Source organism: Helianthus annuus, chromosome 1, assembly GCF_002127325.2.
Source record: "Helianthus annuus cultivar XRQ/B chromosome 1, HanXRQr2.0-SUNRISE, whole genome shotgun sequence".
Lineage (NCBI taxonomy): Eukaryota > Viridiplantae > Streptophyta > Magnoliopsida > Asterales > Asteraceae > Helianthus > Helianthus annuus.
Window position 1 is genome coordinate 90,145,990 of NC_035433.2, and position 27,349 is coordinate 90,173,338.

The 27,349-nt window shown below is 36.5% G+C and overlaps 2 protein-coding genes across 2 annotated transcripts; both read left to right on the forward strand.

Annotated features, from left to right (window-relative positions):
* The first annotated feature begins 10,605 nt into the window (after nucleotides 1-10,605).
* On the forward strand, nucleotides 10,606-15,192 carry LOC110871897 (cyclin-C1-2). Its single transcript, XM_022120656.2, has 9 exons — nucleotides 10,606-10,754; nucleotides 10,896-11,002; nucleotides 11,678-11,717; nucleotides 11,958-12,002; nucleotides 12,952-13,070; nucleotides 13,169-13,283; nucleotides 14,453-14,497; nucleotides 14,634-14,781; nucleotides 14,877-15,192. The coding sequence occupies exons 1-9, from the start codon at nucleotides 10,723-10,725 to the stop codon at nucleotides 14,979-14,981; spliced, it is 756 nt and encodes a 251-aa protein (XP_021976348.1). The 5' UTR covers nucleotides 10,606-10,722; the 3' UTR covers nucleotides 14,982-15,192.
* Nucleotides 15,193-17,855: 2,663 nt separating this feature from the next.
* On the forward strand, nucleotides 17,856-19,113 carry LOC110871888 (circumsporozoite protein). Its single transcript, XM_022120645.2, has 2 exons — nucleotides 17,856-18,102; nucleotides 18,398-19,113. Exon 2 carries the CDS (start codon nucleotides 18,400-18,402, stop codon nucleotides 18,826-18,828), a length of 429 nt encoding a protein of 142 aa, XP_021976337.1. The 5' UTR covers nucleotides 17,856-18,102; nucleotides 18,398-18,399; the 3' UTR covers nucleotides 18,829-19,113.
* The last annotated feature ends 8,236 nt before the right edge of the window (nucleotides 19,114-27,349 follow it).

Genomic DNA, 27,349 nt, shown 5'->3' on the forward strand with positions numbered 1-27,349 from the left:
GTTATCTGGTGTCATAAGCATGCAAAACATAATCTGACCATGTGCAACGGCAGTTGTCGGGTGAATGTGTATTGTTCCCGTGGCAGTTGGCAACGTAAGTTGTAGTCACGCTTATGCCTGACAGTGGCCTGTTGAGACGGTGATCTGCCTGAGTAGCAATCCGAACTTGTTTGAAGGAGCCGTTGGTTATCCGCCGAGATGGTCGTCCGCCGGCGTGGGCGGGATTACCTGGTTATCCACCGGAGACGGTCTAGCCGATACTATCACCCTGGAGATGGGCGGAGCGTGATGGTTGCCCACCTAAGGTGGCGGGGCATATAAGTGGCCCCCGGAGGCGGCCGAGGTGTGTTGTGTTTGGCGGTGAAAAGGTACACTGCCTGTGAAAAATGCATCAGGGCCGTCTACAACTGGTGCTCATGCATGCAAGTGACGCGAAGGCGGGTGGCACGCACACGTGGAGCGAAGGCGGTCATGCCGCAGATGGCGGGAGAAGTTGGTGGTCCGTTGTAGATGGCGGAACGAGATAGTTTGCACAGGCATGCACGTGTAAGCAGTTCGCCTTCAGATTTAAAAATCTACCTCCTTTCCTCTTATTATAATAATCAAAAGGGTATCGAGTATTTCAAAGAATTATTAGTTTAATATGTCTGTATGGGAAACATGCATACACCTTTCTAGAACTTAATGTGTTTTGTGGCATGACATGACATCAACCATCAAAAGTCAAAATATAATGCTAAGAGCTTTAAGGCAGGAATGATAGTTGTGAAACAAATCTTCATATTTGGATCTCTCAAGAACAAAAATGTCAGGTCTGTATACTTGTAGACCTAGAGCACGTATGTGCGTTTAGCCAGTAAAGGAGATCTGTATGATGAATGCAGATGTGGAGATTGAGTAGAGAAAAACAAGATTGAGTTTTATCCACCGAAACTGTCTAAGTAGAGAAAAGTGACCACCTTAGCTGCGGGTTGGATAAAAGCATTTGCTAAGGTGGCACAGGTGGACCGAGATTATCCGCCAGAGGTGGCGGGGTGGATAAAAATGTGCCGGGAGTAACGTGGTAAACCGAAGCCTCCGCCATAGGTGGCGGAGCGATTAAGTAATCGTTCGGAAGCGGCACGGGTGGATAGAAACATCCGTTGGAAACGTTCCGGGGTGAATAAAAGCTTCCGCCGTTGGTGGCGGGTTGAATAAAAGCTTCCGCCGACAGTAGCAGGTTGCGTAAAAGCTTCCGCCGGTAGTGGCGGGTTGCGTAAAGGCTTCCGCCGGTAGTGGCGGGTTGCGCAAAGGCTTCCGCCGGTAGTGGCGGGTTGCGCAAAGGCTTTCGCCGGTAGTGGCGGGTTGCGTAAAGGCTTCTGCCGGTAGTGGCGGGTTGCGTAAAGGCTTCCGCCGGTAGTGGTGATCCGCCGATACGCGTGAAAGCCTCATCGATACGCGTGACGTTCAACGAGAGGTTTGTATCTTTGATGATGTGAACATATAATTTGAGTAAACAAATTTATAGGTGGCACACTTACTGCTTGCAGGTTCCGTAGAAACTCCCAAAATCGAATGCATTGTTACATTTATCACCCTAGAGTGTGTATGACTAAAATCTTTCTAAACGATTTAGAATAATAGTCAACCCCAGAGTATATGTATTATTTACAGTGCGTATATGTATTAATCCAAAATGGGTCAAGAGTTTTTTGATATCTAATGGTTACCAATGTAATCTGATTGTTAATATAAGTGATAACCAATGATTTATAATTGGTCTTTATTATTTATTAACATACCCCTTGCCCCCTTCTACAAAAACGCCTAAGCGGAAGGATGCCCTTTCGTAGATAAGTGAAGCGGGCGCACCATAGAAAAACGAATACCCTTTAGTATGTTGAGGCGACGTGAGGCGGGTGCCGTCCGACGAGGCGGCGCACGACAGGTGCCGAAAGACTTCGTGAGTGTGTACCAGCCTTGAGTAAGGTACAAGCCGCGGGAGGCGTATCAGCGATGCCCAATATAGTCCGCCGTTGAGAGCACTAATCGCTGATTGTGCTTCGCCATATACTAACCTGTTAGGTACAGGAAGATGCACCCGCGGAGGCGGCAGAGCTTGTTCGTCATAATGATTCATGTGACGAGTGGGAAACGCTACAGCGTAAACATCATACGTTGCGAGTCGCGCAATTCGGCGAAGCAAGCCTCACACGCTGATAGTTCTCTTGCCTGCCAAAGTTAGTACATTCCTATAGAGAAAAAATACTGTATGCATTGTATACTGTACTATTACCAACATGGGTTGTAGTTTGAATTACCTTATTCTTGTGACAAAATAGCAACACTTAGGGTATCACGGTACTGTAGATGTTTATACACCATGCAACACCAATGGTGATTTATGATTCTTAAAACAAAGTGAAGGTGTTGGTTTTTATATTCAGTAGTACATGTGTTACCCTTCTGCTAGGAAAAGGTTGTGAGCAAAGTGACGCGAGTGAATCTCGAACGCGCATAACAGATCCGAAATTTATTGTAGAAATTGCCAAGTTTTCATACCTAATTTGAAGAGGCTGTGAGTCTAGCATCTGCTAGAAATCACACGCATAGTTTGAACGACCACAGATATTGTTGAACAAGCATAGATCGGATCTGAAGAGGTTTGGATGCAGTAATCATCTCGGTTAACCTCAAGATTCCAAATCGGCAAAGAATAAAAGCACAAATCTAGAGATTTTATAGAGAAAAACGAGGCGTGGTCCGTTGCTGGTCCCACGGATGGCGCCAATGAAGAAGCATGAAACCGAGCGGGTCGGTACTTCTACGGTGTTGGATACGGATATGGCCACACCTCGTCTTTCTCGCCCGAATCCTAGACCTGCAAATAAGAAGAGAGAAGAGTGGGCAATGTAGAGACGGCCGGTAGAGGAAGAATCCCCTATTTCCAGCTACAAAAGTGTGTTGCCCTATATCTCATGCCCTAATGAGGTGGAGACCTCCTTATATAGGGGCCATGCCAAGTTAGGGGTTGTCTCTACGAGCCCACAGCCTAGTGTAGTATAAACTACAATGCGCTGGGCTTCGCGGGTTAGTACACAATAATAATAATATATAATTAATATAAAAGTGATAAATAGCAGAAAAGTCCAACCGTTCGGGTCGGGTCCAGTACCATACCTCGTCAGGACTACTTAATCACTACTTGATACCTAACTATCATATTAAAAATGTAATTTGAATTTCATACTAACTAGTGACGAGAATCTGACACAAGCAAAACACAACATGAAAATAATCACGTTTGGTTTGGGCGACTAGTATAACCCGCTTTATTATCTAGGTTAACCTAAACACGACTCATTTAAAAAAAAACAAGTTAATTCAAGCATGACTTGTTTAATATATGGGTTAATCTGTTAACCCATAGTTTTTAGGAAATGTCCTACTTAGTTTTTAGGTGATTATTTAATAATCGCTAAAATTTAGATTTCGATATCAAGGTCATTTTGTTTTCTCTTTAATTATTAATTTCAAAAGTGAAATTACACCTAATTTCAACAAGTTTATTCTAATCTCAAGCTAAACATATAAAACCAAGTTTGTTAATTGAAAGTTGAAGATAAGGAAAAAAAGACACCAATCATTTGAAGCGTTGTTGATTGTTTAAATTGGTATTTAATTACTAAATATTACTGATATTCGAAAATAAACACTAAATCAACCGGGCATGACCAGCTCAGGGGTGGGTGAGCCGCACCCCCGGGCAAGGCCCGTTTTCTGGGGGAAGGGGCTAAATTTATACACATATATATTCAAAAATTTGTAACCGAAAAACTCTGAGCCCTCTGTATAAAATACTAAAACCTCAAAACTTATTGGGATCTCCATCTAAAAAAATTAAACCCCATAACTAATTGGGCGTAAATAAAAATAATTGATCTATGATCTTTAATAATAATAACAATAACAATAATAATAATAATAATAATAATAATAATAATAATAAACATCATTAAAAAAAGAAGAGTAAATTACAAGTTTTGTCCTTTATGTTTGTCCCAAATTTCAGGCGCTGTCCTTTACCTTTAAAATTGATGAGTTTTGTCCTTAACGTTTCAAAATCATGCACGTTATGTCCTTTATGGCAAACCCAGTTATAATTTTCAGTTAAATTAAGTCATGTGCAGGGCACATGAGAGTAGAAAAGTCATTACACCTCCCTCATGTCTTTCCCCCTTATTTAAAACCCAATCTACCCCAATCCTTTATGTCACCAGCCACAACCACCGGAAAACTCTCCCGACCGCCATCAACCTCCACCGCCGGAACATGTTGAAGGCCACCGGGAACCTCCACGTCTGTCGTCACCTCCACCGCCGGAAATTGTTGAAGACCACCATGAACATAAGCAACAACCATCAAACTCCTGATTATCATACAACAAACCCTAACCCTACGTCAAATCACAAATCTCCTCTTTCAAAGCAACCGCCATCATCAACACCTAACGATCCTATCCAAAGCCCTAATTTTCATGAATCTCCTCTTTCAAAGCAACCGCCATCAACAACCGCCATGAATATAACCCTGATTTAGATTATGAATCTCCATCTCCATCTTCACCTGCAAATATCGAAACAAACCCTAGCCCTAAACCAAATCAATCACCCAAAAACCCCTCTCCGTCACAAAGAATCGCTGCAATCAACCAGAAGCCTGTGATTGTTTTTGATTTATCACCATCAGTTTCATCTTCATCTTCATTTTCAAATCTCCATTTCGATTCAAAACTTTTGAAGCAAAGAGCGAGTGGGGTGGTGGATGGTGGTTGTAGGGGTGGTCGGTGGGGATGGTGGTTGCAGTGGTGGATAGTGGCTGAGGCAGTAGTGGTTGATGGTGGTAGAGATCGAGAGAGAAACAGAGAGCTAGAGAGAGAAGCAGTTGTAGAGAGAGAGAGAGAGAGAGGAGAATCAGATGATGATATATATAAATAAATAATAGTAATAATAATAGTATTTTTTTAATAATAATAATATTATTAAATATATAGGTAAAAAGACAAAAATACCCTTGGGTAATCAGATTTAACCAAAAAAATTAACTGGGTTTGCCATAAAGGACATAACGTGCAGGATTTTGAAACGTTAAGGACAAAACTCATCAGTTTTAAAGGTAAAGGACAGCGCCTGAAATTTGGGACAAACATAAAGGACAAAACTTGTAATTTACTCAAAAAAGAAACAAGCACAACAATGATGCAAAAAGATCACCGCACGAACCTAGCCCACTTTCAGCGACAACGACCACCACTATCGGCGACCACCACAACATCACAACCACTCATGGTTGGTTTGTTTTTTTGTTCCACTTTCTTGATTTCTACAATTTAGCCCTAATCGGTATTGTTGACTATTCCAGTCATGGTGACATATGCAAAAATGAGTTTTTCGAATTGAAGTTATTGAAATCTTTCTTACGATCCACAATGTGCCATTAAAGACTTAGGTGGTGTTCATTTTTTCAGATGTAAAAGGTCTGCAGTCTGCGAACCACATCTACAAACGTTTGCACGAGAATAGGTGGACCAAATGTCTGCAGAGTGTAATAAAGAGAGTATTTGATTATCTCACCTCTTTTTAAAACCCAACATCTGCAAACAAAGCACTTCAGCCTTCACCACCACATCTCCCACCTCCCCCACCACCACTTCAGCCTTCACCGACAATCTCCTACCTCCCCTACCACCACTTCAGCCTTCATCATCGTCACCCCCTACACCACCGCCCACAACCACCTCCACTTTATAATTATCAAAATCAAAACTTTATAATTACTTTAACCTGCTAATCTGACTGTAACATACTCCCTCTCCCTCAGATGTAATTCCCGTATTTTTCGGTGGTTCTTGATGAGTTTATTTATCTTAATTAGTTCATCCTAGTAACAAAACAAGAAATTGAAAAGATCGAGTTCTTTTTTTTTTTACTTGAAAAAAGTATAAGGAATTACCTTGGATTTTGTTTCCTTCAACATTTTATCGAAACTTTTATTCATTTTTGAAGAAACAGTGGATCAGAATTGACCAGAATCAATCAGATCTGGGGATGGCTTCTGCATAAAGGGGTTAATCCTCTCGTTGATTGCTGGATGGGGCTACTTCACCGGAGAACACTGCAAAACAGAAAGCCGTTAGACTTGCCACGGGGAGAATGGGGGTTCTCACCGTGACCACCCTCCGGCGTGAGAATAAGTACAGTGATCTCAAAGAAGAAGATGAAGTAGTAAAAGTGAAAGTATGTGAAAGTCGCTTGTGAGATCATACCTGAATTCTCATATTTATAACCAAGGTTTGGCGCCAAAAAAGTGTAACGGATCTAATAACGGAACCTCTTCTCCCGTTAACAGTTATCTCCTTTTCCGTTTAATAGTTAGCTCCACATCCATGCACACGGATCGTGGATTTGATCAACGGTTGGGGAGATGCCATGTGGAAGTGGTTCGTTGCAGATCTTCCTTTAAGTTGTTGCCATCATCATGATTTAGATGAGTGTCTAGGATGCTGCCACGTCACATTCGGTTGTAACCGAATGAAGGCATGCACGATGATCACTTAGGGCCTTCTAGAAGATCTACAACTGTAACCCATTGCACCTTTGCCACGTGTCAATTCTGTTGTAACAGAAAAGATTCCTTTTGTTCAAGTCTAGATTTCATGTGCGCAGATATGTTTAGGACTTTATATTTTCCATCTTCAAGCCTAACTGTACCCTTGCGCGAGCCCACGCAAGGGTGTTAGTTGAATATTTGTCTCTCTTTTCTCCGGCGCATGGTTATCGAAGACTGATCCTTCTGAATCTTGTTCAGAACCGCTGCGCGGCCGCGCAGGGTCTTGCTTAAGATGATTTTTGGAATGAAATTATGGTATGGTCCTATGCGTTTGCGCAAGGTTTTTGGGACCATGCCCCTTCAATTTTTATATACTGAATATCCTCAGCAGATCAAATGTCCTTAAGCTCTGGAAGAATCTCTCTCCACTTATCAAAATCCTGAGGAATTACCATCCTCATTTCATCGTATCTGTAATTGGCACTTGAAATAATTCCCTTTTGTTGATTCAACATTTTATCCAACTGATTCATCTTATTCAGAATCGATCAATCCTTGATTTTGGGGATATTTGATTAAATCGTGGTGTGGGTTTCATAAAATTGGAGGGTTTCAGAATCGATAAATCCTTGGAGGTGGTGGCGGAGGAGGTGGAGGTGGAGGTGACGACTGGGAGAAGAGGGGTGAAAGAGACGTCTGTGTTTTGTGTTTTGCGAAAGAAGAAGAGGTTAGAAGGGTTGGAAGAGGTGGGAAGACATTGGACCACGTCTGTGTGGGGAAGAGGACGCGCAGAGGTTTGAAGACATTTTTTAATGAAATGTCTTCTAAAAAACAAACTGTCTGCAGAGCTAAACGTCTGCGCGTGGTCTGCGCAACGCAGACATAGGAGGTCAGAAGATGTTTTTTCTGAAAGAACAAACACCCCCTTAGTAGACTGGCGAGGATAGCAATCGAGAACGAAATCTTAGAGAGTATAAATTGTGAAGATGTGATCAAACAAATTGCCATCAAGAATGTTAGGAGAGCTTCACGAAACGAATCATTAGTTAGCTATTACGGTATGTCATTCTAATGCTATGATTATTGCAATAACGTTAATCGTCGTTTAAAAAAATAGTTTATATAATTCCTTAGGACTTAAGGGCAGGGTTGTCCCCGAGAATCCTTAAAAGATTTTGAGCCTAGGGCGAGTAAAGAAAAACGGGCTCCTCTGAAAATTCAAGTTTCAACTTTCAATACCTAAAAATCACTATATATATAAAGTAAATAAAATAAATAATTTACGGTTAGATTTTATATAATAATAAAATATATTAGATATTTGTCATTTAGATACTGTTTGTTTTTTAAAAGGTAAAATGTCTGGAATCTGCGAACCATATTTGCAGACATCTGTAGAAGAAGAGGTGAATCAAACCTCTGCAGTCTACAAGAAGAATGTTGTTTGTTTTTTAATGTATGTAGACTTCTAAAATAAATTGGTGGTGGTGTACAGACAGTGGTGGTGGTGCTGCTGGACGGTGGTGGTAGGCGGTGGATCTGAACGGTGGGTGGTGGTGATGATGGACGGTGGTGGGTGGTGGACGATGATGGTGGTGGTGTTTAACCCTCTGCAGACCTTAGAAGATCTTAAAAGTGGCTGGGCCAAGTTTGCACCAAGAAGAGTTCGCGCAGATGTTTTTAATGAAACGTCTTTCGAAAAACAAACAATCTGCAGATAACAATATATGTGCATGGTCTGCGTGGTGCAGACAAAAGAGCCTGCATGTATTTTTTTTTAGAAAGACAAACACCACCTTAAACAAAGCATATCACAAAATTAAATCAGATATTAGAATTAAATAAAAAAGGGATAAAACAAACAATTTTAAATAAACAGAAAATTTATTCCTTAAATGCACTGTTATATAAAAACTAAATGATAGAAATGGAACTCAAACCCAGATTATCTATCTTTAAATGTAAGTCACAAGCCAACTCATCTATCTTAGTCTTGTCCTTTTTCACACCAAAATAATTTAATTACAATTTATACATAGTATATATTTAAAAAAGTAAAAATTTCAGACCTCCCGAGAGTTTAGGCCTTGGGCTGTACACACCTTGCCCATGCCCAAAACCGTCAACCCAAAAACTTGCTATCCCAATACAATTTACACCTCTAGTAATAATAATAACTCTTTTCTTGATTCTTTTGTTACATGCATTCTTCAATCCTTATCGCTCCATCAAGTTGCAAGATAAGAGTATAAATGGCATTCTTTTCCTTAAAGAAAACTTCAATCCTTGTCATTATATTTGAAAGCTCCAATTTCAACTTCCTTGATTTCTCGTTTGTAGCTTAAAGTTAAACATATACATCCTCTTTAGCTGATTAGCTCCCTTGACTTAAGCATCCCTTCAAACTTCAATGCTTATCATGCACAATTGATGTGAGGTGGGTTTTTATTTTATAAAAAGTGGTTGTGATTTGTGAATACAGAAAAGAAAAAATGTCATTTTAAAAATGGTTTGAGTAAAAGAGAAAGAAAATATAATGATAAAAGTATTATTTAATTAAAAATAATAGAGAAAAATAATAATTTAGAGTGTAACATGAAATAAAGAAATGAAGGAATGAAGGGTTAGATGTGAATATAAAATAACCCTCACGCAAACTTTTGACACCAAAGATTTTCTTTTGAAATAAACATTTTTAACTCACTTAGTTATCATTTTCATATGAACATTATTATATAATAATTTATTTATAACCATTTTCATATCAACATAATAATATAATTTATTTATAACCGTAATAACCGATTAACAACATTCAGGCACTATTTGACAATTTCTGAATAGTTAAGTGTTGAATCAGTAAGAGATCTGAACCATTAAGTGCTGAACTAGTACCAGGTCTGAACCATTAAGAGCCAGTATAATGCTTAACCGTTCAGAGGCAAATGTCTGACCAATTCAGATTAGAGGTCTTAGCCATTCAGACTCCGTATAAAACTTAATCATTCAGAGGCAAATGTCTGAACCATTCAGACATCTGCTCGCGAAACAAACAGTCTGAACCTTTAAGTGTTGAATCAGTAAGATGTCTGAACCATTAAGAGTCTCCTTAAGAGCTAAACAAACAGCCCCTCAGTGAATACCCCCAATACCCTACTTACTATTAAAACAAGATAAAACGTAAATTATGCTACGCCAGTGTGCATTCGATAAACCATCAGACTATCATGCAAGAAACGTTTATATAGTTTCCATCATATGAATAAAATAATGTCAATAAAAATGTAAAATTACATATTAATGTATTCTAATTTAACTGTAACTGATTTATAAGTTAATTACTGTTTTCGTCCCTGTGGTTTGTCAAAAATCACTATTTCAATCAATTAGTTTAAATAGAAACGTTAAACGGAAAACTTGTGAAATATGAAAAGTATAAGGGACCAAAGTTGAAAGTAAAAAGTGTTGGGGTTAAATTGAAACATATGAAATGCTTTTGGGTTAAAAGTAAAAAAATCAAAAGGGTTAAATTGCAAAAGATGGAAACTTTTGTATTAGAAGCGAAAAATCAAATTAATCAAAAGGGTTAAATTACCAAAAATTAAAACTTTAAACTTAAATTGACAAAGATTGAAACTTTAGAATTAGAAAGAAATTTTTTTTTTTTGAAAACTCGAAAAGCCAATGGTACAACAACCATAAACACAAGTATTTTGCTGGTATAACATCCATAAGCACAAATATATTGCTTATTTACAATATTTTAATTTGGTTTGTGTTTAGCCGATGTCAACAGCAGGGTGAAAACCAATTTCAACCCTATACGTCAGTTCGAGCCCAAACCAGGTTCAACCAACCGGCTTCCAGAAACGGTTTTCGTTCATGTTATAAGCCGGATCCGGTTTCCAACCCAGTGTTTTTTCACCTCTACTTATATAGTTGTATACTATGTATTTATTTTAAAAAATCTAGAATTGTGGTTAAGAAAACATATATGGTTGTTAGATATATAAAATAGACATGGGCCTGTATGAAAATTCATATAAAACTTAGGCCACATTGAATAGCCCAAAACCCAATTCGATAACCTGCGATTTCTTTCTTTCTTTCTGCAACTCCATTTTCACAACAACAATGGCGACTAATTTCTGGGCATCAACGCACTAGTAAGATTCCTAGGGTTTCATCTCTTCGATTGTCGTTTGATCGTACCATCATTGCCCCACTCGCTTATTTTTCCCACCAATAACTTTAAACACTGATTGATTATTTTGTTTCTGTTTTTATTTTAATTTTTGTGGGTGTAGCAAAGAACTGCTGGAACAAGAAGAAGTGGATGTGGTGCATAATCTTGATAAACAAAGGGGAATTACCCTTGATGATTTCAAGTTAATCAAATTGCATATGTCCAATTGTATGTATATCTGTATTTTTTTAGGTCTATTTGCCTGTAATTTTTTTAGCTATAACTAATTTGCATTGGTGGTTTGGTATTATTGATTGATTATACATGATTAGGGGACTAGGGGTGGAATAACTCACTAACCATTCCATCACTTACAACATCCAATCAGGTTCTGCCATGTCATCAACCATTATTTCCATCACTCACACCCTTTTTTGCTGGAAATGGTCATCACTTGTACAAATTCCATCACTCACTAATTTTTACCCACAACCGTTCCATTTTCAGTTTTGAAAACGCGTGCTCCATTTGACGCGTTATATGTAAAACGCGTGTTTCATAGGGGCGGCGCCGGTGTTAAAACGCGTTATAAACTTCATCACGGCAAATAACTGAGGTGCCCCGGGTCCTCTTAGATAAAACTTATGGATATTAGGATATGATCATATTTTGTTGTTTATCTGTTTTTGATAGAAATATTGGGATAAATTTGGGGGCTGTTGATATGGTTATACATTTGTTTAAGATCGAGGCTTTACGTATTGAACATTGCTCTGATGGGGTTATGATAATAAGCTGGATTTGTCGATCTTGTTTTCTTCGTTATTATGATTTTAGTTAATGGCATCGGTTGTAAAATATCATGTAAATCGTTTTTTAATCTCGTTTTGTTTTTCATTCCAGACATTGCGAAATTGGCTCAAAGTGTGAAAGTGAGGCAAAGGTTAGCCTCAAGTTTTGTTTTTTTATTTTCGATAAATTTCTTCGGCTCCATTAGCTTTATTTATTAGTTATGAAATCATTAGTCATTTCATAAACTTTTTGTTTTGGGTAAATATTTGTAATTTAGAGGGATAAACGATAAAGTATACTCAGGAAAATCTTACCATATAGTTCATACGATTTCTCGATTACTTTATTCTCTTCCGGTGATGGATTCTCATTGCATTGGTTACTATTTCAGGGTTGTCGCGACTGCTGTAACATATATGAGACGTGTATATACAAGGTATTTTTTCTATTTCCAGATGATTTGTCAAAGTGGGAAAAAATTGTGTGTGCGTGTGTGTAACGGGTCAAGATTTTTTTTTTTTTTTTTTTTGAACTAATTAGTATTTCTAAATAACAACAGATTTCAAATCCTTTGCAGCAAAATGCAAACATATTATACTTAACAAATTTGTGCGGTTATAAGTTAATTAGCAATTATACATAAATTTTGCTTTTACATGTGTATTACATATACATATATAGAGAAAGTGTATTGTACAAAATGGCTTAACATACGCTATGTACGCGATGGTGAATTCGCATGTTATAAAATAGCAGGATGAAATCGCATGTGATAATTTTTGATGAAATCGCATGTTGTTTTTTTGTAACAATTTCGCATGTGATAATTTTGATGAAATCGCATGTTGGTTTTTTGTAACAGTTTCTCATGTGGTAATTTTAATGAAATCGCATGTTAAAAAACCAACATGCGAAATTGTTTGCGATTTCAATGTGGGATGAAGATCTGACGGCTGAGATGATCGCGTACGTAATGTAGGATAAGGGCATTTGTACGTTAACCTAACCCTACATATATGTATATATATGTGTGTGTGTGTGTGTGTGTGTGTGTGTCTGTGTGTGTTCTTTGATATCTTGACTCTTATGAGTCAAGCCACGGGTTGGATATTTAGGATTGTGAAGCACAAACAGACAACTATGGTTGTATGCATTAAAAATACGTTTTAGTGACTTTCAACGATTTGATTTGTTCAACCAATTTGACCCGTTTTTCTTTAGTTTTGACTTTTATTGGGCCTTGATTGCCACCTCGAGTTTCTGTGATTTACAGGGTCATTGCTTGTACTCACATTCTTGTTCCATTTTGTTTTTATACCTTTTTTCAATAGTAACTAAGATTAATAATGAAAATTCCGCTAAATGTATGTTTTCTGTCCTTTTAGGAGAAGTATGACTGAATATGACCCGCGTCTACTTGCCCCATCTTGCTTGTATTTGGCGGCAAAATCCGAAGAAAGCACTGTGCAAGCAAGACTTCTTGTATTCTACATTAAGAAACTCAGTAACACCTTTTCTTTAACTTAAAACAATATCGTTATCGTAATTAACATTATATATTCGGGAATTGCAGTATTAGCAACATGGCATCTTTGTTTGCAGATCTAGATGAAAAGTACCGATGTGAAATAAAAGAGATACTTGAAATGGAAATGAAAATTTTGGAAGCGCTAAACTATTACCTTATTGTTTTTCATCCTTATCAGTCGTTGCCTCAGTATGTATTTCTTTTACACGTGTATATCAGTTAGTTTTTCCCCTGCAGCTATATGTGTGACCATTAGGGTGCAAACGAGCCGAGTCGAGCCCAAGCTCGGCCCGGTTTGAGCTTTGTTTTCAAAGCTCAAGCTCGGCTCGTTGGTAGTAGTATCTCAGGCTTGAGCTCGGCTCGTTTATTATCAATTAATTAATATGTTAAATAAAAATAATATAAATAACACACTCGTTTAGGCTTACGAACTCGATAAGTGAAGCTCGGGCTCGTTTACCAAACAAGCTTATTTTTAGATTCGGGCTCGGCTCATAACCAAGTTTAAACATGCTCGGCTCGGCTCGTTTACTAGACAACTCCAAATAAGAGGTAAATGTTATTAAATATTAATAAAAACAAATACTACACTAAGGCTCGATAAGGCTCGACAAGCTAAGTAGTTAATGCGGTAAAATATCGGATATCGATCAAGGACCAATATTTGAGATATCGGTTATCGCAGTGGGATATTGGTAATTTTAATATCATGCTAAATTTATATATATAGCAATTTAACACTAACAGTTGTAACAAGTAAGAACTGACTAAGACTTAAAACACTAACATTTAACAGTAACAACTAACAAATTAAGACTTAAAACACTAATAGCAGCAATAAGAAGAAAAATGAACGGTAGAAATAAGAAGAATGGTACTGATATCGGGAAATTCGGTGATTTATCGATCAAATATCGGTCCTATATTAGTCAAATATCGGACAATATCGTTGATATTATCGGTACCGATATTCTGATCAATATTTTGTACCGCTATCTCGGCAGGGGAACGATAACCGATATATCACTGATATATCGGTTGATATATCGGGATATTAACTACATAGTCGACGAGCCCGACGAGCTTCACACAACATTTATTTAGGCATAAGCTCAACTCAGGCTAGATAAGGCTCGGCTCGTTTCAAGCTTTTTCTCAAGCCGATCTCAAGCAGCTCACGAGTTGCTCGGCTCATTTTTTTAAATACACATTTATGTATACATTATACGTGATATGTGAATAATGACTACAAAAACGGCATTATCACAATAATAATGTAAATTGACCCATTCAAAAGTAAACGAGTAAAAGTTTCTACATTTATTTATAACATAAGGTGCTCGTTTTGAGATGAACAGGTTGGTTCATGATGCCGGTATGAGTGATGCAACTCAATTGATTTGGTAAGAACATGATCACCTGTTAGTTTGACTTTTCTCAAACATGTTTTGACTTTTAACTATCTTTATTCCAATTCGCAGTCCAAACGATTTCATCGTTATACAATTCTAGTTCTAATTCTTTCAATGAATTGTTTAGGGGACTTGTGAATGACACCTATAAGATGGATCTAATTCTCATACACCCACCGCATTTGATCGGATTAGCCTGCATTTATGTAGCTAGTGTGCTCAAGGAGAAAGATAATACAGCCTGGTTCGAAGATCTACGAGCCGACATGAACGTGGTAAGTAGCCCAAAGGGTATTCAAAGTTTCAAACACTTGTCGTATGGACCGTTTTGTGTTGTAGTTTATGACGTTTTAATCGTTTGTTTTGACAGGTGAAGAACATAGCGATGGAAATACTAGATTTCTATGATACCCACAAAATGATAACCGAAGACAGAGTGAACGCTGCCATGCACAAGCTCAGTATAAGAATATAGATTGCGTTTCAAAGGTGAACTACACATTTTTATATGTAACCTTTTGTTACAATGGTTACCATGCCGGCTTTTATGGCTGAGTGCTTCAAGTTGTAGCGTTAGATTCGTTGTTAAACAAAATTGTTGTTATGAACATCGATTCAAAGCAAAAAAATACCCATTTTTCAGCATTTGACTGGGAATCAAATAAGAATCGAGTATATTGGATTCCTGCTTTCTTTTTGACCGACTTAAAACCCTGAATTGAAGTTGAATAGTAGTCGGCGATTTCAGATTCAAAACAGAAGTTTCTGTTCGTTTCATTGAACCAAAGCAATTCCAAATGCAAATTAACTCACAGGCCGACTTGCAATGCTCGATATCGACAATGGGTAGAACACTGCATCACTCCACCCATTGTCTTCACAATTTAAAAAACAAGCTGAAGGGGCATGGTTCTAAATAGCACACTTAGCTGCGTGTGCACATGACCATACCTACAATACACAGGTGACATGTTCCCAATGTTAGAATTATCTTGCAGGGGAACTCCCACACGCGTGTACACCTACGTGGCTGGGGAAATCATACAAGGGACGATAGGTACATAGGACAAACACTTGGCACCAACTAGATGTAACCAGACCCTGCTATGTGATCTCCATAGTACAACTAATGGCAGGCCGATAGAAAAAAAAGGGTGGATGCACGGTACCCTCGACCGCGGAAGTGATCCCACTTCCCAAGCTAGCGACCCGACAACACTGCCTGGCGGAGAAACCCCTGCCAACTCGAGGGGAACTGAAGAGCCTGGGGTTACCAGGTTTCGAACCCGTGACTTCACAGGATCCTCGAGCCGGTTTAAAGTGGGGGTCGGTGGCCGATAGAAGGTAAACCTGGATAGTGCTAAGCGACCAGTGGCATGGCGCCACGCCAATCCACCCTGCAAACAATTCCTCTCTGGTCGGAAGAGACCAAAAGGATATTCGCTGACCAAGACAGTTGTACCAAGGCCCATCAGCCCACCATTCTCCTCTCCCACCTTTCACTATAAATACAGACCTGCATACTATTAATACACACTCGTTCTTCTTAAACAATACAGACCTCCTTGTAACGAGTCTCACAGTGTTTTGTTTTGCAGATCAAGCTTAGATCATTGTAACATCCCAAAATGTAAAATTTACATATACATATGTAAATTATAATTTGGTCATAACCAAAGGTAACATAACTAGGAATAATTAACCTAGTTAGTAAATTGTATTGGAAAACAGTAAGGAAAACATGAACTAATAACCCTCTTTAAAGATACTTGAAACTAGAGGAACTAAAAGGGGCAAGTGTGAAAGAAGTTTTAATTAAAATAAATCAAAAACCAAAACACACACAGAGGTGTGTTTTGGTCGACATATTCACAGGAGAAAAAGGGTTCTTCTTCTCAAAACCCTAAACTCATCAAAATGATCAAAATCAAGAGAAATCGAGCTAGGAAATTGGGGCTTTAACTAAATTCGTGATCACCTAAGCTAGGGAATCATAAGGTATGTCAAATTTTGTCATTTGGTGATATCTTGAATTTGTGAAGAACACTCATAATCGAAAATTCTAGAGTGAATGTTAGATGTATGAGTGATATTGCCATGAGTACAAGTCTAGGAACAAGCCCTAGATGTAAACTTGTTTTGGTGCCATGAATTAGTGTCTCGGTTAACTAATCATGTAGGTGCTAAATGGGTGTTATGATAATGTGATGAACACTTAAATTAGAGTGATAAATTTATGAAATTTGAAGATATGATGCAAGTCCTAGATGTTGTTCATGAACACTAGACATAGAGGTTTGATTATGATGTTAAAATTTGGTCAAAAGAATGACCATGAGTTATATAAAAGATGCATAAGAATCTTGCCTGCAAGGTGTTTGTTAAAATGCCCGAATGAATGTTGATATGATGGAATTATGAAAGAAACGCGTAATTGGCTAATTTGACTAATTACGTGTGATATGGGATAATATGGGTTCTAAACATGATGTTGATTGAACTTAATGTGCATATTATATAATTAAAGGTAGTTGACTTTTGAAAGTCAAACTAACCAATGATGAAGTCGAATAATAATTTTGACATAAAATCCGTAAGATGGAATAGTCGTAATTAATGATGACTAATCTAACTGTCTTACGAATTATGATGATAGTTTGACGCTTGACAAGCTAGGTGGAAGCTTGGGAAGGAAGTGAGTCAAACGAATCAAGTATGAAGGAAAAGCGTATTTAGGATGCAAGGTAAGTAAAGCTTACACCCTTTTGTAAGATATGTATTTATTTTATAGGTTATAAATACGACAAAAGTTATATCCAAAATATGGGTTCCGACACGAAATGATACGGGTTGGAACAAATAAAATGATAAAAAACCATGTTTAATGGTAAAAAGGGGCGAATTGGTAAACTGGTCATGAGATGACATATACAAAATGACTTTTTGAATGTCTACTTTGTAAGGTAAGCCTAAACGAATAATAAGGGTAAAATGGTGATTTAATCACGTGTAGACGGATAAAAGTTGAAGTTTAAACAACACCATATGGCATAAGCCATGTTGGGTTAAACACGTAAGGAACGGATTTAAGAGATATAACTACAGGGGCGGACCTAGTGTGGTCCAAGGCGTATCACGGGCTATGGCTCAACTTTTAACCGGTAGTGTAAAATTTTTTTTTTCCGATTTTTATACTAAGGACACCCCTCAAAAAAAATTTTACAAACTGATATTAAGCCCCAAATAATTCTGATTATATTAGCCCAAATAACCAAATGATAGCCCAATTTTAGTTAGCCTAAATGAACAAAAAAATAACCCAATAGTGTATGGGGGCGGAATTCGGCAGATTGAATGCAGGGAAGGGATATCAAAGGTCGATTGTCCAAGACTCCAAGTCACGAACAGTTCAACGGTTTGTCACTTTGTAATTGCACATTCGCACTTGCAGAATTGTTGTCGAACAACGTCACACGATTACATTACACGAACAGAAATCACTTTCGGAGGAGGTTTGTTTGATTGTTTCAGTTTCGTTGAATCGCAGGAGGTTGTCAGCTTGCTGTTATCGGGCATCGGCATTCGGAGAATCGGAGGTTTGTTTCAGAAATCTATGGAAGTGAATAAGTGATTAGTTTTATGAATATTTTATATTTATATGAGTATTAGTCAAGATTCACAATTTCACAGTCACACGAACAGGAGGTATTGATTAGTTTTATGAATATTTTATATTTATATGAATAAAATCTATGGAATTGATTAGTTTTTGATTAGTTTTTTTTTTATTGTTTCAGTTTGATATGATTAGTTGGTTTAATTGTTGTTGTTACTTATTGCTAATGGCCGTTGATTGTTAATTGATTGTTTTATTGTTTGAATTCTTTGAAGTTATGACGAAACCAAAATCCAAAAAACAAGCTTTAATTGGGAACTTTTTCAAAAGAAAATACAAAGAAATTAATGATGATGATACAATTCCAAATGAAACAACTCCTCCGAATGTTGACGTTGATTCAAGTCCGAATGTTGATAATGATAATATCCAAGCAAATAATGCCGTTGATGCAAGTCCGAATGTTGATCAAGCAAATGATGACGTTGATGCAAGTCCGAATGTTGATAATGATAATCCTACAACTTCAATTCCAACAACACGAGGTATTATTGCTAGTTATCACCCAAATCAAATAGATGACATAAGAAGGTCGTATCTTGTTAAAGGGGCTTTTCAACCGCGTAGTCATAAGTTTCCTGTTAAAGACTTTTATGGAAAAAAAGACGTTTTGTTGTTAGTTGGTTTAATGATTGTAGTTGGTTAGAGTATAGCATCAAAGTAGACAAAGTATATTGTCTATATTGTTACTTGTTTAAAGAAAATGTCGGTAATCAAGGCGGAAGAGATACGTGGTCTTCTAGTTCTAAAGGTTTTAGTAATTGTTGGTAGATGAATCTAGTGATGTTTCTTTGAAGGAGCAAATGGCTATAGTTGTTAGATTTGTTGATAAACTTGGGGTTGTTAGAGAGAGTTTTATCGGAATTGTTCATGTGAAAGACACGGCTTCTACAACTCTTAAACAAGCCATTGATGATTTATTAGCAAGCAACCAGTTGAGCATAAAACAAGTAATAAAATTCATAGTTTCTTTACATTATTATAATACTCATTGTTATTTTATGTTATAATAACTATATGGTGAGAAATCCGAAATGGGTTAAATAATGAAATGGTAAATAAATACCATTCAAATATTAGTGCAAAATGTTTGGTCGTTTAGACCAAACGGGTCAAATGGTAATGTTAACACCATTTGATAAATAACGATTAATAAGTGTTTGTCGAGTCTAATGCTCACAGGGTAAAACGGCTTATGGAATTTGCATTGCTATGAATTAGCAAATCATTAAGGCAAGGTATTAAAACGGGTCAATAGTTCGACCTGAGCCAGGTACGCGTAAATAAGATTATAGTTAAACATGCGAGTTTGGTCAAATATCTTATTGAAGGTCCTTCGTTTTAAAAGGAGGGACTTAAGTTGACCAAAACGCCCTCGATCAATAAACTGGGCAAATGACCCTTAAGGGTTGTTTAGGAACATGTATTATGATCATGTAAGCCTTTGATAGGCATAAAAGTTATATGCATAAGTCTTCTCGGGTCAAACGCCTAAAAAAGAGCCTTTTCCGTAAAATGACTAACCGAAGCGTAGAATTCGAGGTAATTGGTTCATTATATTAAATCCACCATGAAAAAAAAATAGTTGTGGTGGAATATAAATAGACATTTTAATGTGGAAACGTGATGTGTGAAAAAGGAAGAGCGAGATTTAAACTTAAATGTTTAAATCCCCGAAACGGGTCAAAATGAATTATGCACATAGCTTGGGCTTTGGTCGCATAATTCATAAAAGTTATGTTCACAAGTTAAAGATCTTTTTGAGTTGACAACAATGTTTCGAAACCCAGATCAGGCCGGTCCGGTATGCCGGCCCGGCCGGGATCCGGAGCCTATACCGGGCCGGTTCACCACATCAGTTCGTTTCAGCATCAGCCCGGCGGTCGGGCCGGGCGGTCGGCCGACGGGTTGTCTCGTAGGGTCGGGCCGGTCAGAGCTTTCCAGCGAGCTTCATAAATCTCTGGTGAAGAAAAGAAAAGAAAGGTGAAAGTGAAGAAGACGACGTGCAGTTCAGGCGTGATGAAGATCAAGATACATAATCTATTAAACTGCAACAATCACCATCTTTCTTTGTTTTTCTGACATCGTTCTTCAAGTTTGAAACAACGGCGTATTTTGTTTGACCGATACCCTTTTAGGGTTTTATTTGTTTGGCTTATTTTGTTTTATTTTATTGGGCTTACTTTTTCTTCTTTTTGTTATGTTTGTCTTTTCTGGGCTTTTCTTTTTCTATCCACGATTTGCTTGTTTAAAAACCTATCAATATCAAATAATACTTTGTTTTGAAATAACTGTTGAACTTTAAAATTTTGAATTGTATGGATTTAGTTTTTTAACTTCTATTTTCCTTATATAAATTATATATATCTATAGATCCGGTTCTTAAATCCGGTCGCACTGGTCGGACCGGTCCGACCTTTGACCTCGTAAGGCAATCGGGTCGACCACCGGTCCGGTTTTGAAAACATTGGTTAACAAGTAATCCAAGGCTCTATAATGATTTAGAAATAAGCAGTTTAATAAATCATGAAACGGGTCAAAACTTAGAAAAAAACTAGATTTTATTGAATTTTGATAAAAGAATGTATGCTTGAATCGAAGATATCAAGCATAACATAAATGCGTACGCAAACCACGTAATGGGAGCGAAATACACTAGTTTTATAAACCCGGAATGGGTAAAAATGGCAAGGGATTAAATCCTTGCCATAAGATTTGTGAAATGGTGTTGAACGAAAAGGGTCGAATAATTGCATAAGGATTTATAAGTTGTTAGCTTATAAATTAGCCTCATTACAAACCCGAGTGTTAATTACATAGATGACCGCATTACGGTCATATACAGACAAATTTTGTGTAAATCGAAGCGGTAAATTGAAAGTTATGCATGTTTCATAATATAACATGAGGAAATATCATAAAGGGCAAAAATGCAGTTCCAAAAAGAAACCTACTGTCGAATTATGCTTGTCACGCCACGCCACGCGACGGGAGATGGGGTTCTCCGGCGCGCTACGCCACAATGGTCGCGACGAGTGAGTTAGATCCCGTCGCAGCACGCGACGGGTGTATAACTTGGCAATTTTGATTGTTTTGTTTATTAGTCTTAGATAACTTGATCAAATACATTTCAAAACCATCATAACTAATTATATGGTGGTTTTGATTATAGGTGAACGATAGTTAGCTTACGGATGAAGATCAAGCTCGTTGAAGGACCAAACACGATCAGAAATTTAAGCTTCCGCAATACACTTCGCCGTCACAATTTTGAACGACGACATATTTATATTAAGACGAAATGTTTAAATTCTTAAATGTTTTTGAGAAACCCGTATTTTCAACGTATGTGTAATCGTATTTTCACTTCGCCTCCAACTGGAATTTTGTCAATCGGATCGATAAGGTTTTTTTATATAAATTAAAACGGTGAACTATCGATAGAATGTCATGAAATTGCCCTTTATGTGCTATGTGATTTTTAGTGCTTTTTATGTAAACTATTAGGCATTGAGAAAATTACACAAGGTCTACCCGACTTAATGACATGTCTCATAATTTATTTGGAATTTTTATAGTGCATTTACTATTTTAAATAAATTCCGGAAAACAACTCTAAAACTGATATGAAACTACGTAAACTGAAATATGATGTTTGCGTTTGTTATTGGTTGTGTTAGTAGATATAAAGTGTCTATGCATGATTAAAACTTAAGTAAGCGTGATACATAATATGAGAGGTACATCTACTCATAATCACACGAACGGATAACAAGTGTCAACATGTTGCACATGATGTGGTAGTTACGTGTTGAATTTAAGTGTGCACAATTTAACTAAAGCGGTAACCAAATCAGGACGTGATTGAACAGTGCTACAACAAATCATTTAATATTCTAGCCGAGCAAACTAAGGTGAGTTCACAACTCTTTACTAAAAGCGTGCGTCCCTGGTTTGGGAAACACATACAGTACCCCTGGTTTGGGGCTACACGCGCGTCCCTGGATGTGGGAATAGTACACTTAACTAAACGCAAACTCTATCTGGATGTCCCTACACATTTTACTGATTAGCAGGCCTGGTTAGCAGGCGGGGTATAGTTGTTAGCGCTATTAGGTTTGACAAACCTCACACCGTCCTAGGAGCCGGGCGTGAACTATTGATCTTTTCATTGCATCAATGTGGATAGACATTGATGAGGGCACAAAAACTATAACATCAGCATTCGGTACACATAGTTTAGTTGTCTTGATGAGGGTTAGTTACCCGAGTCATGGTTTATGACGCTTTTGCATGTGAACTTACCTTACGCTTTACGCTTAACTAAAATTGTGAACTCACCAACTTTATGTTGACACACTATTGAATGCTTTGCAGGTCGTTAGACACAGTTGCACAGATGCTTGCAATTTGAGGAGTGTTGGGGGTCATCAAACTTTACATTTTACTTATGCTATGAACCGGTGGTTTTTGATTTGTGTCTGGATTTTTAAACTTTGCTTTCGTTGTTAACTTAAACTTTGTTTTGGACTTTTAAACTTTGATCACTAATCGTGTTGATTGTGATGATTTTCTAACTTAAATAATTGGTTCAACATGATTAGTGGCTGGATCCTGGTCAGTCGCACACCTCGTGGTAAAACCCCGCATGTGGAATTTGAGGGTGTGACAATAACACCCATATGTGTGTTATAAATCTCAAAGATACTCATATGGTCTCGGTAATATTAGTCGTATATGGTACAATCGACTCAGTTCATACTATGCAAAGGAGGGGGTATAAGTTTGATAAAATGGGCCTCATTTATTTATCAAATTTTCACTCTTGAAGTTCTTATAATTGCAGTTTATAGTGATGATGAGAGAGGATTTCTGAAAGACATTTGCACAACATAATTATTTCTTGATCCGCGTTTCGAGGATATGCATAATATTTTTCTCATCTATCAAACTACACCCAAAAGATGTTATACGGATAAAACTCATTTGTTGAATACACTAATGGTTATCTGATCGACTGACATAGAAAAAGGTTCTTATCATCTGCAAGGAGAGGAGGATGGAGAAATACTTGGTCCTGAAGCACCAAAGTAACATCATCCTGAAGCGTGTTGTTATTATGTATAATGTGCATTGTACACTTCTTCCTTAGCTATAGTTTTGTCCCTTTGGGTTTTCCTGGTGAGGTTTTTAATAAGGCATAATTACAAAGCATATTAAATGGGATTCAAGACATGATATTGTTCATGAGATAATATGGAGTCCTAATAATCAAGTTATCATGATGAATGATTATCTTTAAACCTGTACGAAGCTTAGATTTAATCCAGAAATGATTTTACTTATAGAGTTACTAGTTCTAACATGTTTAAGATTGGAGCAGACTGAAGTCGATCAAAAGAAGCCTAATTATAGTATTTGAAGACAATGCAAGTTGAACCAGAAGAAGCCCAGTTATAATATTTGAAGACAATGTAGGTTGAATCATTCAAAGCAAATAGAACTACATCAAAGATCAAGTCAAGAAGTTGTTACTAAAGATAATTCCACATACTAAGATATATATGTTAAATTGAAGGAGAATAATATACATGTTGTACTCTTTTTCCTTAACTAAGTTTTGTTCCACTGGGTTTTCTTAGGTGTTGTTTGTTTTTTAAGATGTAAAATGTCTGCAGTCTACGGACCACATCTGTATACATCTATAGAAGAAGTGGACCAAACCTCTACAGTCTGCAAGAAGAAGACTGTTTGTTTTTTAACGTATGTAGACTTATAAAATAAACCGGTGGTGGTGTACGAACAGTGGTGGTGGGTGGTGGACGTGGACGGTGGGTGGTGGTGGTGGACGATGGTGGTGGTAGACGGTAGTGGTGGGTGGTGGATGGTGGTGGTGGTGATGGACGGTAGTGGGTGGTGGACGGTGGTAGGGGTGGTGGTGATAGACAGTGGTAGGTGATGGTGGTGATAGACAGTGGTAGGTGATGGTGGTGGACGCTGGTGGTATTTAACCCTTTGCAAGCTTTAGAAGATCTTAGAAGTGGTTGGGCCAAGTCTACACCAAGAAGAGCTCACTCAGATGTTTTTTAATGAAACATCTTCGGAAAAACAAATAGTCTACAGATGACAATGTCTGTGTGACGCAGACAGAAGAGCCTGCGCAGATCTTTTTTAGAAAAACAAACACCACCTTAGTAAGATTTTTAATGAGGTAACATAATTGATTCAGTAATGTCAGTTTATCTTCTTGGTCCTGAAATACCTATTTAACACCATCCTGAAATATGTTTTTAATTTATAGTAATATGTTTGATAGTAAGTGTTATAAAACATGGAATTAATACAAGCACGATTCCCAATTACCATTTCCCATTAAGAGAATTAAACTACGCACTTATTATATTGTCGGTTTAAGGATGTATTCAAGTGTGTATATATGAATCCTTGTTATGGTAATGTGGAACTAGTAAAAATGAGTTTCTTCTCCTTACTTTTCTATTGTTTATTTCAATTTCTAAAATTTAAACCATAATGCTCATATAGACTTTTTACATATAGGAAAAATGTCATTTGTATGTATGTGTGTGTATATAGGGCAAGGTTAAGATGAAAAAACATATATTTCATGAGAATTGCGAAAACTTGGTCAATAATCAATCAAATTCAAAATAATTTTTACACAGTTGTTATAATTCGAATATAATATTAGAAAATAAATTTACACATTTTAATTTATATGTATTCGTAAATAAAAAAATTTATACATGTGCAAGTTTGCCATTTATATGTAAATTTGTTTTTATTTGAACACGTGTAAAAAAAAAATTTAAGAGTTATTTTAAGAGGATAGATGAATCATTTAAAAAGTAATTTTTTTTCCAATGTTGTATTTTAATTATAATAAGGTTTGCATTAAAAATTGATTTTTATTGATTCTGGCGATTCTCGCAATATTTAGAGTTCTCAAGATAAACCTCCTTTATATATACACATAATTAGAGTAACAAATTCGATAAATTAAAAAAAATGCTATGTAATAATGAGATTTCCATGACATAAACAACGCCCATGGCTTTATAGCCTAGTGGCATCTTCGGGGTAGGATAAAACTTTGAGATCAATAGGTCTTGTGTTCGATTCCCACAAGGAGGGGGGGGGGGTTTCATATTTATTGGGTTTCCCCCTGAATTGGTGCACAAACATTATGCCTAGTGGAGATGGATATGATCGGGTGGTTCCGCTGGTTGTACAATGATACTCCAGTGATCCGTCAGTGATCCAAATCTAAAAAGAATGATTGCAATTAATCATGCATTTTATTTTGTTTTTTTTATTAATTACATGATAATTTTTTTTCAAGTTTTGTTATTAATAGATTTTCTAATTTTGTTATTTTTTTCTATTAATTACATGATAAAATATTTTCCAATTACTTTTTTTAAATTAGCGTTTGCTATTGGAGATTTTCATTTATTGGTAGGAACAAAAGTGATTGAGTTCTTTATAGCGTTTGCTATTGGAGATTTTCATTTATTGGTAGGAACAAAAGTGATTGAGTTATTTATACATTTAGGTAAAAGTTAACAGAATTCGGCAAAACTAAAGGAAATCCGACCACATTCATGAATTTAACATTTTAACTGTTTGTATGAAAACTAATATAATATATAATTAAAATACATGAAAAATGATATATACTTTGAATTGATTACATTCTTTGAGATCTAATTAACGTTTTGTTTTCAATATTTGTATCAACCAAATTTATATAGTATACATATAAATATCATTACTTTTGACTTAATCTAATTTGTTAAATATATATATAGGGTAGGGTTCATGCGAGAACCACCTTTATTGTGACGCGAAAACCAATGTGAACACAACAAAATAAACCCACTACACCACCAAAAACCTACACCCCCCCCCCCCCAAAATAAATAAATAAATAAATAAATAAATAAAAAACCTAAACCCCCCACCCCCATCTCCACCCAAGCTAAATGCTAAAAACTATACCCCCAAAAATCTAAAAAAATCTAAAAAACACACACATTTGTTTTAAATATTTTTATGGTAAAATCGCTACTTTTAGTAGCCAATTTTTTAAAAAAAAAAAAAAAAAACAAAAAGTAGCGATTTTACCATAAAAATTTTTTTGTATGTTTTTAGATTTTTAGGTATTTTTGGTTGTGTTCACATTGGTTCTCACAGTTCTCGCAATAAATGGTAGTTCCTAAATGATCCTTCTCCTATATATATATATATATATATATATATGGGAGGGTTTAAATGAGAACACAAAATATCACAAGAACCGTGAGAACGAATGAAAAAACCATGAAAACTTGGTCAAAAACAATTCAAATTCAAAATTTCTTTTTACACTTATCATTATTATTCGAATACAAATTTAGAAATTAAATTTACATGTTTAAATTTACGTGAATTCGTAAATAACGAAAATTTACACATGTGTAAGCTTGTCATTTACACATGTGTAAATTTGTTATATTTACACATGTATAAAAAATCTAATAAGACTGATTTTGAGAGGAGAAATGAATTATTTGATCGTGTGAATTCTTTTTTGATGTTGTATTTTAAGTAGAATGAGGTTTGTATTAAAAAAAATTGGTTTTGATTGATTTTCTCATTCGTTCTCACGGTTCTCGCAATATTTAGCGTTCTCAAGATAACCCTCTATATATATATATATATATATATATATATATATATATATATATATATATATATATATATATATATATATATATATATATAAAGAGAGAAACGAGATCAGGAGAAAACGCTCAAAAGTGTGTGTGAGAACGGTGAGAACGCTTCCTGGCCTAACACGTGTCACGCCGCTTGAAGAAAGACGGAGGGGCTCTTTTGTCCTTTCATATTTCTTTTTTTTAACGCGTGTCACTTCATCTTTCCATTTTTTGGCGTTTAATAAGTACGCGGCGTTTTTATTGTTTTAGATCAGAATCATAGTAAATGTTTTGGCGTTTTAAGTATTGTTTTGGCGTTTTATATTGTTTTTTAGATCAAGTGTTTTGCCATTTAGGATACAGGCCTATAATGTGACAGACAATTATGGCGTTTTGAAAAGATAAATAAATTTCAATTTTCCATGTAGTGGCATTAATATAACTATAATG